This window comes from Sturnira hondurensis, unplaced genomic scaffold (assembly GCF_014824575.4).
Source record: "Sturnira hondurensis isolate 20B ecotype Veracruz unplaced genomic scaffold, ASM1482457v3 Scaffold0014384, whole genome shotgun sequence".
Taxonomy (NCBI): Eukaryota; Metazoa; Chordata; class Mammalia; order Chiroptera; family Phyllostomidae; genus Sturnira; species Sturnira hondurensis.
In genome coordinates this window covers 14169784-14181882 of record NW_028087015.1, presented here as the reverse complement: position 1 = coordinate 14181882, position 12099 = coordinate 14169784, and the positions used below count along the sequence as shown (strand labels likewise).

General features: G+C 45.2%; 1 protein-coding gene across 2 annotated transcripts in view; it reads left to right on the top strand.

The window, feature by feature from the left end:
• The window catches only part of SEMA5A (semaphorin 5A), a 290042-nt gene that overhangs the window by 185854 nt on the left and 92089 nt on the right, over nucleotides 1–12099 (top strand). For both annotated transcript variants that reach the window (XM_037062995.1, XM_037062997.1), the window contains exon 10: nucleotides 9728–9935. In XM_037062995.1, coding sequence (XP_036918890.1) covers nucleotides 9728–9935 — 208 coding nt within the window. The remainder of the gene's footprint in view (nucleotides 1–9727; nucleotides 9936–12099) is intronic.

The window sequence follows — 12099 nt, the reverse complement described above, 5'->3', positions numbered from 1 at the left end:
TGTGCAAACGTGTGTGTGGGGTGACAGCACAGGGTGGGTTTACCCACCCACCCGAACGAGTGAGTCTGTGGAAGTCGAGGTGCATTCTGGATAGCACTTTTCCATTCTTCGGGAGGCTTTTTGGATGATTAGAGACTATAAGCATAATACTGTTTCACATATATATGCAATGTTTAAGAAGCAAACAATAGGCACCCCTGTTTACCCATCAGCCAGGTCAAATAGAAGGACTGCACAGGAGCTCTGAGAGACACTGCGTGTCCCCCACCAACCCCATTTCCTCTTCCTCAGAGTACCCACTACCCTGAATTTTATGGTTATTAGTTTTTTGCTCTTTCTGTCATTTTGGTCATATTTCATATCCTGCATGGCATAGCTTAATTTTATATGATTTTGAACTTGAAGTAAATAGAATTGCGTATATCCTCCTGAGACTTGCTCTTTAAAATTGTGTTTAATTTTTTATGAGTGATTCATTCGTGTTTATGTATGCATCCGAAGTCCATTAATCTTTACAGCGATACAGCTTTCCCTTGTTTTCCTGAATGTAAGGGCACCTTGTTGTCTGGCATTTGGCTGGTTTCTAGTAACTTGTTGTTCTAAGTAGTGTTGCTAGGATGCGTCCTTGTGACATCTCCTGGAGTCCATGTATAGGGCTTTGTTCAGGGCAGGGAGTCCCGATCATGGCGACCGCAGTAAGTGACATTCTGTATATGGCACACCGTAGAAATCAAGGTCAATTAATTGCGATGAGGGACCAATCCAGCAGGACGCCACCACCTGCTGTGCCCCGTGAGTGGAAGAGGCTTATGTTGCAGTGTGTTTGTAACCCATCTGTGGTCCTTAGATAGGGAAGCTGACGTTGGTCATTCACAGAGTACTAGAATCTTTAACTCTGCTACCTCATTCCAAATTGCTGACCAGAGTGTTTTGTGGAAGCCAGCGCTTTCTTACCCGTGTTGTTTGTGGTCCAATTTACATGGATTTGTGCATGCCACAAACAACATTTTCTGGTTCCAACATTTTCTGGTTCCAAACAAATGATTGTATCCCAATCATTTCTGGTTGCAACCCAATGCACCACCCTTCCAAGGAACATTTAATCCTACATGTCCATGAGCCATGGTCCTTAATCCTCCCTGCTATGGGCAGACCACCCTCCCTCCCTCACATGTCCTCATTTCCTTAGTTGCCTGCTCCTCCTTCGAGGTTCAGTTCAAGAGTGTAGGCTTATTCTTCTCCATCCTTTCCACAAAAATTGTTAAGCATTTCCTCCCTGTAGATCCCAAAGGCACAGGGATTTGGGATCACAGACCTGGACTAGGAGAGTCAGAAACACCCCCCAGAGGAGAAATGTAGCAGCTGGGCCCCAGAGACAGGGGTGATGGTTTCCTGGTGGAGAAGGTATGGGTGGGTGTTCCTAGGAGTGGCCACAAATTATATAAAACCTGCAGATATAGAGAGGCAGTGTGTTCTGAAAGGTGAGAAACGTAAGTTAGCTGGTGGTGTGGGTGCAGTGATGAGATGAAGGTGAAAGGTAAGACAAGGGAGGTTAGCGTTTTTATCCTAACAAGTGGGTTCAAGGTTCAGGTGCATGGACAGATTTGGGCCAAAGAGGAGACACAGCTCAGTTCTGGATATGCCGAGTTCCAGTTCCATGAGTCGGGGTGATAGATAGCTGGTTGGAAATCCTTGGAAGCTAAAAAGAGGGGTTAGAGTTGGTAAGAGAGACCTCAGATCAGTTTGAAGCTGTGGGGATGAATGAGCTCACGCCCGAGGAAAGAGTGTGACAATTCTAGGTACCAAATAGGTCCATAAGTGAGACAAGCTATAGTTCATAATTAGTATAATGTAGCGATCCAGAAAAATGACAAAGTAATTTTCTTACTCTGTTGAGTAAAACACTCTTCTTTTCTTTTAAATTAATGTTGCAAAAGTACGAAAGTGCTTAGCATAGATTTTTCTCCACCTTCCCAGTCTACACCTAATGCGATCAGTCGCAGTATAAATTTCACTGCCAGGGGGCAGAGGGTAATTTAGACTCCGTATTCCTGCCTGGTGACTGTCAGGGAAGGGCTGCCAACTTTGCCAACTGGGTGGCTGTTTTGTAATTTAGATACAATAAATCTAAGACAAGTAATTTCCTTTTAGAAACTTGAATTGCCTCCTTAGCAGAATAATAAGGGCTGGATTTAAGCTGTGGGGTTACAATGGAGCTTTAGAAAAGATACCCAGAGGACTCTATTAATTGCCCTCTCATTTTAAATGTAATATGGTTTTTATTCACAGGAAACTTTGGTGGTAAATTTCCTATAAGCATCAGCTTATGATTTAGAGGCCTGAGTGGCACTTTTGAGGTTTTGCCCAGCAAGGCAGTAGCAGCTGCTGTAATAGAGTGATCATCTCTCCTGCTTCCTGTGTCGGGGGCAGACAGAGGCAGGGAGCTTGCTCGTTTTGTACAAAAGTTGAGTAGGGCTTATAATCTATCTATAAGCTAAAAAGCATCAGGAAAATACTGATAACAAATTTTTCACAGTGAATGCTTTGTGCCAGGCACCATCCTCACCCTCTTCATGAATAAACTCCCTGTGTGGCCCTGAACCTGTGAGCTGAGCCCTGGGCTGAAGAAGACACAGAGACAAGAGTCAGGTGGAGCCAGAAGTCTAACCTGAGCCATGGGGCTCCCAGGTCCACACACTGAACCATGGGCTCTGCTGGAGCACCTACTGTGTGCCAGGAACCATTCTATCCTCCAGTGAGACCAGAGAACGAGATAGAACATGTCCCCCAGAGCCTGACTCTCTGGAGCTTATAGATGAAGGGTCAGGATATGGAAAAATGGCTTAAAATAATACTTAAAGAATGTTGCAAGTAATTTGTGAGTAGGCTGTTTAAACTGGCTAACATATGCTTTTGGGGAAGAAGCAAGCTATTAGTTGCATCTGATAAACAGAGTTAATTAAAATCTCCTTTTCAGGTATACACCAGCCAAGAAGATTTGTTGGTTTTTTTCTTACAATATAAATGTAATGCTGAGCTCCCAGTGCCAAGACCAATTTGATTCATTTGCTCGATTACAAGTTGAAAGAAAGAACTTGGCTAACATAGGAGCTGTCTGCTCCTTTGGTGTAATGACTGGCTGAATTGATGAACTTTATATAATGATCTGTTGCTATGACAACATGCTGCCCAGTGAGTGGAGCAGGGCATTTCATCATTACCTTTCGGATAATGGTTGGAACAGCAATGGATGAGAATACAAAAGGTTTTCTTTCATGCTGCAGTAACTCTGGGTCAATGAGACAAGCACTAAAAATGGCTTTTAGATACAGTGTTGGGGAATCATTCAAATGCACAATTGGAAATAAAGTAATTTAGCTTCCCAGGTTAGTGGCCTTGGTGTCTGCAGTGACTGTCCAGCCCTGTCACAGGCAATCATTGTCAGAATGGCCGCTTGTCTCTTTCAGAACTTGAGTTTCTGTACTGGATGCAGCACATGGAAAGATGAATAATAAACATTCCTTTAAAACATGACAAAACTCAGAGAAGCAGTAAGAGGAAAATGGAATCCTGATTACAGACTTAACTGTCCAGGGCTTTGCAATGAATGACCCCACATCTGTGTGTCACATTTTCCTGAACTGGCGCTCTGTTGCTTGGTATGAGTCTTTTCTTATAAAAAAATTTCTATATATCAAGTATGCTCCCATTCTACCCTCTGACTTTTTTATTTTTTGCATCTTAGAGGAAATATATATGTGTGTATATATATATATATATATATATATATATATATTTATTATGAGTTTGGGAAGTGCTTCAGGCTGCTATTCATAAGAAGAATTAATTTCTCTGAGTCTTTTCTCATTGCTCAGGACATCAGAATTGGAGTCACTGTACACGTGGTATATATGAAATTCATTTTTGTTTTTTTTTCTTTTTAAAGCTTACATGAATAGCAGAAGGCTGTCTGATCATGTACAAGTATGAAAAATCAGAAATTATTTAATTCCTAGAAACAGTAAACATTTTATTGAGCTGTCCACATTGCTTTTCTCCCCATCACTCCCTCCCTCCCTCTTCTGTCCTGTCCCCCTTCAAAAGGATTTTTTTTGCATAAACTTTTAAATTTTGGTGAGACTGAAATTCTCTAAATCCTCCAAAAAGAAATGTATTATAATCAATGACCTTTTCCTCAGATATTTGAAAGTTCATTCTTTAGTGCTCATTAGTTCTCTCTAATTTCCCCCAAAGATCACCAGAGTCATTAGCCTAAAGGCTGTTGGTAATAACATCAGCCACATAAATTATTGCATAATGTTTGTCAAAATGCAGCAGTTTTTCACAGCGTTACATGTCCCATGTCATCTCCCACTCTCTCCTAACCTATGATGACATGTATAGGTTATATGCATTAAATGAAATAAATGTCGATATTTGAAAATACTAATCTGTTAATAATGTAAGTCTTACATTGTGATCACACAGGGTAAAAAATTTGGGTCTAACATAATTTATAATACCTGTGCCCTAGAATTTGAGTCCTACTATCTCAGGGAAATAGGGAAAATAATTTGCCATCTATTTTTGAAATTGCTTGGAGCAAATTATTTGGATGGCAAAACCTATTTTTACATTTCCTACTCTGGACTGGAATCCCTGTGCTGTTTTGCCAGGGCTACTATAACAAAAATAGCAAGTGCCACAGACAGGCTAGCTGAAACAACAGAAATTTATTTCTCACAGTGCTAGAGGCTAGAAGTCCAAGGTCAAGTTGTCGGCGTCACTGGTTCCTTCTGAGGTTTCCCAGATTGACTTGCAGGTGCCTGTCTTCTCCATGTGTTCTCTCCTGTGGGTGCATATATGTGTATCCTAGTTTCCTCTTCTTCTGAGGACACCAGTCACATTGTATCAAGGACCACTTACATGACCTCATTTTACCTTAATTACTACTTTAAGGGCCCTGAGCTGAGGACAGTGACATTCTGAGGCACTAGGAATCAGGACTTCAACATGTGGATTTGGAGCGCAGCGCAATCCCTACCTGATTATAAGGCATATTGCACACCAAGTAATAGGTTATTGTACTTGACTGCCTCTATCAAGATTCATAATAGAATCTTGTTAAAACCACTAAGTTCATGTTAGTTAGCAAACTGAACATTGGTGGTTTCCCCTGACGTCAAATATATGGTTTATTTTCAACAACTACTAACCGAATTATGTGGGTGACAGCCTGCCTTAGACAGGGCTTAGGTTATATACAGCAATTAGTGGCTTGAGGCTGTTATTTTAATTGTGAACTTTTTTGTTTAAATAAATCTTTTGATACCTTAAATCCTCTTTTTAAAATAAAAACAGAATGGAAATAGAGTCTTCATTAGACTATTTTTCATTGGACTATTTCTCATTTGCTTCCTGAGCTTATGGACATGAGTGCCTTATCCTGATGGAGAAGTCAGTTCTGTCCTGGGCTTGGCCCCCTTGTACATTAATTGTCTGTTTTGAATTCCATAAGCTAAGCACATGTGTATGAACCAGGCTTCATCTTTGCCTTGAATAACAGCGGCCACCAAATGCAGTGTTTTATCAGGCCGCCTGATCTTTTAGGAAGTCCTCAGCTCTGTGATTCCTGACTCATCATTATAGAAGTTGCGTGTTATCTTTGCAGGCTTTCAGGACAAAAATTCCTCTGAAGATTTAGAAACCAGCCCTTGAGCGATATGAAGAGGACCTAAATTCTGGGCCAACAGTCTGATCTTTGTAACACAACCTTTCTGCGCTTTCCTTTCCTCACCTGCCAGATTCAAAATGTGTTTGCATGTCTCTTGCAACGCGAATGTCCTGTGGCTGTTTGAAGTTGTGGTGTAGGAAACAAAACGATGGTACATGATCTGCTTCACAGATGGCGCTACTGGTGAGCGGCCCTACCCCCGTGGAGCATAAGATGAAGAGTAGAAGCCACAAAACAAGTCAATCAGCAGTTAAACTGTGATAAATGTTATAAAGCAAAACAACAACAAATGAAGAGCTCTGAGGTCCCAGTGTTGTGTGAAAGAAATAGACGTTGGTTCATTGGTCTTTTTCGTGATGCGGGCACTGCCTTCCTGCCACTGAAAGAAACAATGGCTTTGCCACATCCCTGTTCCAGCGGAAGCATGGGCTTCACCCTTGTGTTGAGTACAGAGGGCAGAACGTGGGACTGAGCCTGGTGGAGCAGAGAAGGTCTGACTCACCGCCTGCCAGTCGAGGTGCTGGCTGGTGGGGGTGCTGCGTATCCTCCCCAACGAGCCCGTGATGAAATGTCCCCTTCAGTGCAGTGACGTCCCATTAGCGTCGTGAGATTCAGAAATGCCACTCCTTTAACCCGTCTTTTTCTGAAATGGAGGATTATCAGGCTTTCTTTTGCTTTATGTGATTTAATTTATCCTAAAGAGAATTATATTCCGTGGAATTTCTTTGTTATTTTGTGTTTCAAATTTACGCATTTGAAGTAAAATCATGTGATGTGATGGAGGTGTTCCCTGATGCCATGATGCTAAGCACTGAGGCATAGAAACGTGTTAAGTCAGTGTATTGTATACCCTAAACACAGTGTACACAATGGTATATGTCTATCATATCTCAATGTTTAGAAATTTCTGTACAGTCATGATTAGTCGCCAGACCAGGCCCCTGCAATGGGAAGAACGAGATCCCATCCCCGCCCACAGGAGACTTCGCCACAGGAAGAGAAGTCAGTGATGAAAGAATGCCCTGACTTGGGCTTCGTGGACTCTGCAGGAGGAAACATCTGCCTGGGAGTGGGCAGAGGGGTGCAGAGAATGCCGCCGGCCATCTGAGGAAGGATACAGGACAGCGGGAGTCGGAGCAAGGTGGCTGGGAGGCCACTTCAGACAAAGGACCTGTCTGTGCAGGGACATGGTCAATTACAGGCTCTCTCTGCTGCAGGACCCTGGGTGACTGGAGCCCAGAGCAGTGGGAGATGGGGGACGGGAGCCGGAGGGAGGTTAGAGGTGTGCAGGCCAAATGCAGCCCATGGCTGACTCAGGACAGTGGTGGCACTTCATGCAGAGGGTCTGAGGCAGGAGAGGGGCTTGGTCACATAAGTGTTCTGGAGACGCCCAGGTGAGAAAGGTTTTCTACGCTAAGGTAACAGTGTTCTAGCCACAGAGCAAAACAAGGTACAGGCTGAGGAAAGAAAGGCTTCAAGAAAAAGAGCTTTCTAAATGCTGTGTGTGGTGGGTGGGGGGTTCCAGATGTGCTGACCCTCATGCCAGGGAAGGGGGTGCTTCAGGAGGCTCCTCGTGTGATCAGAAGCTTCAGGGGGTGAAGGAGACCTGGCATAGGTAGTGGACCAGCACGTAAATCCACACTAAGTACCACTCTCTAAAGAGGTAGTAAGCCCGGCGATGTGTCTCCTCCGAGTCAGCTGGAAATCAGCTGCAGGTGTGCAGAACATACGCCTAAAAGTTTTGATCTGTGGTGGTTATTTCAAGTCGAATTATTACAACTCTTGTTAAATTTGGGGTTTTTAACTTGCAGTTGCTTAAGAGTTTGAAATGCATGTGAGCATATTGGCATCTGAACTATTGCTTGAGCAGGTTTCTCAGAGTAATAATCCATCAACAATAAATGATAGACAGGACGGTGTCTCTGCCAAACTGTTGCATAGGATTTAGTTCTGTAAGCCGTGTTTCCCGTGAAAATGGTGCAGTGACAGGCACGAGGCGAGGATTCTCCAGCTGGTCTCCCATTTCCTTTGCCCCCGTCCCTCCCCCACCCCTGCATTGCTGTGACATACACTGTTTTGACCCAAGAGTCTCCTATCTAAGCTCTCACAGGAGCCTCGCTGTCCACTGGGTGGTGGTGATCCCCCTTCTGTCCTCCACGGGCTTAGTCCGTGTCCCCTGTCACCATGAGGCCCCAGACAGTGGCTGAAAGCTCTGTGCTGTCACGGCTCCACGGGCAGGCTGGCCCCTCCGTCTCTGGGTGAGGGCCTCCTCTCGGTGCTCGGTTACCTTCCCGGAAACTCCCACTGAGTCCCTGTCACTGCTGTATTGCTGTGTATTCAGTCGAGATTTGCACTGGGTGGGGCAGGCAGACCCCGTATCACGGAAGCTGAATTCCCCAGCCTCTGAGAACTGCGATTTCCAAGTCAAAATTAAGTTGACTTAAATAGTAAAGTCATACAAATTTTCTCTCACACCTAAGACTATGTATATTGTATTTATTAAAATGTCTGCCTCCCTGATCCCAGACTGCCCCCTCCCCTCCTCCCTCCCGTCCTTCCCCCTTCTCGCTCTCTCTCTCCTGCTCACAAACACATACTTTCCCCCTCAAAGACAGGCACTATGTTTTTAATCATTCCAGCATACAGCACAATTACGGTTTTTATGCTTGAACTTTCTCAAACACATTTAACCAGCTAGCTTCAAATAAAATTAAGCAGTGGCTTACTAACACCGCACAACTAGTCTGTAGTCAGTTCATAATCAATGCGTGTTCAACGGAGATGTTTCAGATGTCCGTTTTTAAAGAAATCCAGGAGAATGCATGTCCACATATGTATTTTCTCTCGAAATGTAAACATCTTTGAAGGCTTGCACAGAAACAGAGCACTGAGAAGTATTTTCTGTCGAGAGTCTTCCAGGATTAATGATTGATTGGAAGCCTCAAAGCCAAAAGTTCATGATTTACTTCTGGTTTTAGGTCACTCCTTAGCCTTGTTTTCTGTGTGCACATACTGAGAATGTTGGAATCTTTGTACCCTGATGGATTTTGTTCAGTCAGTGCCTTTGGGATGACCTGAAGGATGGATGACATCTGGGGAGCTGCTTCTAGAGGGCTGGGTTCGTGCCCTGGGTTTGCAGGCTGGTAGCCAGGGCCTCGCTACAGTGCACCAGGGGGAACAGCGTGCATTTCAAGTCTGTGTCTCTGTCTGACATGTGGCATTGACCGTGCCATGACCCTCACTGGCTGAAATGCCCTTCTTCCATGCTCTTCCCAGCCAGTCTGGGGAGTCTCCATGGTTCAGGGACTCTCATCCTTGGGTAGCGCTTATAAATAAGTGAGCAGAAACATGCAGTAAGCAGAAAGCCTGCTGATGGGAGGGGCCTGGGTCAGAAATGGACATTTGTAGTACAGAAAAGGAAACTTTGTGGAGTTGAGACCAAGAAATACACCCCAAAGAAGAACAGAGAAAAAGAAGAACATGATCTAAACAGAGGAGGAGGAGAGACAGAGAGGATGATGTATTTCCCAGGCGGGAAGGAAAAGGGGCCGTCTTCGCTGTCCTGCACATTTGCAGCTGCCTGTGGCCTGGTGTCTGCCCTGCTAGGGTGGCAAGTGAGCCCTCTTGACACTAGAAATCCAAGATTGTCTCTTAAAAACTTCTGTCACCTGATGTTCCACATGACATGGCACTAAGCCGGCTCCTTTGCATGACAGTCAGCGCCAGTGTCTAGACTTGCCCCAAGACAGATGGTAGTGGGGTGCTTCTCTTCCGTGGCTGCAGGTTAGGTCTGCTGAGAGCTGTAAAATATGGGTGCCTGTGCCCACGTCCAGCACGGCAATTCACTAGGCTGGGTGGGGACCTACATACCAGCATTCTCAAAGCCCCTCAGAGGGTTCTCCGTGCAGCCAGGCTGGAGAACCGTGGCTGCTTAACTGCCCAGTGACCTGGGAGACCTATTGACCTCATTTCCTTTCCCTGTTGTCTTTGCAGATTATGGCACCATCAAAAAGGTGCGGGCGCCCCTGACCCAGAGCTCGGGCAGCTGTGTGCTGGAAGAAATCGAACTCTTCCCTGAGAGACGGCAGGAGCCCATCAGGAGCCTGCAGATCCTGCACAGCCAGAGGGTCCTGTTTGTGGGCCTGCGGGAGCACGTGGCCAAGATCCAGCTGAAGAGGTGCCAGTTCCACCGCACACGCAGGTGGGGCAGCCCCGGAGGCCGGCCTGTCCGCTGGCACTCCTTCTAGCCGCGCCACCAGAGAGAGGGCACAAAGGCCACAGAGGTCTTTAAATTCCCCGTGGTTGAATGTCCATGCAACAGAGTTGTAATGTGCTTGTGAATCCTGAATCCCAGGGGTAGAGTTGTGAGGCAAACAGATTTACGGTGATGAAAATGGCCCACCAGTGATCTGCTGAGGAGGAGCCGCATCATAACATCTGCAAGCAGCTGTCAGGGTTACTGTAAATTATTTGGTGCCTTAGAACACTCGGTGATAACACTGATCCTCGGTGTCCCTGCATTGATGTAGGACAGATTTAATTTTATTTCTGTAGTGTGTGTGTGTGTACACATTTTCTCTATGTATACTTGAATATATACCAGACACAGAACAATATGAATTGTGTGTCTGCAGTGCTAATCTGCATACTCAAAGGAGCAATAGGTGTTGCCTTTCTGGGCAGTCCTCGCCATGCTGTCCTGGGCTCCAGCTGTCTTGGGGTGCTGTCTCTCTCCTGGGGTTCCAGGACCACCCAGGCTGCTGGGATGTGGGAAGGAGACGGGGATTTCCACGGGTGCAGGGAAACCCATGTGCCACCACGTCACTTTTCAGCCTTCAGGCCAGTCTGCTGACCCATCGTGCATGTCCTGTGTTGACCCTAGTGATGTTTGAAACTCACTTTGGAAAAATGCAGGCCCAGGTGCTTGGGAACCTGAAAAGTCATCTATATACCCTGTGCTTCACTGGCACTTTAATGTTGGAGGATCCCATAAGTGCTCTGGCCCCTGATGCAAGCTTGTCCCTGGCAAAATCCCAACGTTAAATGTCCAGAGGGATTAAGCCTCTTGTTCATTCTAGTGCCAAACAGGGCATCAGTGCAGAGTCGGTGTAGAAGTGGGTGTGTGGCTGTATCACTCACAAGCATCACACAGGTCACTCTTTCTCAAACCAGGCGCTCAGTGGCAGTGCCTCTGGGGCTCTTTTTCTAACTTTAACCAATGGTTGATTAAATTTGTTTGGATTGGTGTTCCTTGGAGGACTAATTTTGGACAGGAATTATTTGGCCCAGTTGCTGATGGCTCAGAGGGAGACGGGGGGTTGGGGTCTTGCCAGCAGACATGTCACGCTTCAGAGTGCAGTTAGAAGGACACCAGTTTTGCAACTCTGTCCCAGTGAGCTCTGAGTTCCAATAGTGACTTTGTTGGGTGCTTGACCAAGGTTAAGGAGCAGGAAGACACAGGCCTGTGCGGTGTGTCCGGTTTTTCTGGTGCCAGAATGGAGTTCGTGGCTTGCAAAGAATGAGACCATTCATCCTTTCATGACGCTCTCCTTCATTGGACCCGGGTTGCACCTGCTCACCTCCCTGTGGGTTAAGAGGCTAAACCTCAGCTCCAGGAAGCCAGGCCTCCACATGCCAACTCTCGCCTCTTGTGAGACTGCATTTCAAGGCTGCTTATGAATCCACGGGAGCCAGCTGCCACCAGGCACAGTGGCCAGGGAACAGTTCACAGCTCTCTCCTTCTGTTAAGGAAAATACGGCCACTTGTCTGTCCTCATCAGGCTCCTGTAGGGAGAAGATTTTTCACTTATATCCAGAGCTGCACCTCCCTGCTGTTTATTTGTCCACTTGCTCAGAGAAAGCAGAGAGGGCTTATAACTTTACTTTAGACTCTGATGGATTGTGGTCTCTGTGTGCCCAAACTCAGCGGGGGGATAGTTTGTGTCTGACCTCTAACAGTTCCAGTGGAGAAAAGAAAATCTGAAGATTTTAACTCAAGAGTTTCTCCGGATTCTTTATAATATGTTTCTCTGCATTCCTTTTCCTAGTGAAAATTAGCTGGAGAAATGAATCGATTTTTAAGAAACGAGAATCTTTATAACCAGATATTTTTTTGCATGAATTACATGGAGAAAATGGTGTTTTTTTTGACAAAAGCACTGTCAATTTTCCAAAAACATGCCTTAAAAAGTATACTAGATGGGAACAAAATAACAGTTGAGTAATAGATGGATACTGATTTCTTAATTAAGTATACTTTTTGTAGTAGGATATAACTAGCTAAGTCTAAAAACTCAATTTTATTATGGAATCTTAAAGTAGTTAAGAAATTGAGCTTAACCAATCATACTCACATTTTTCATTTT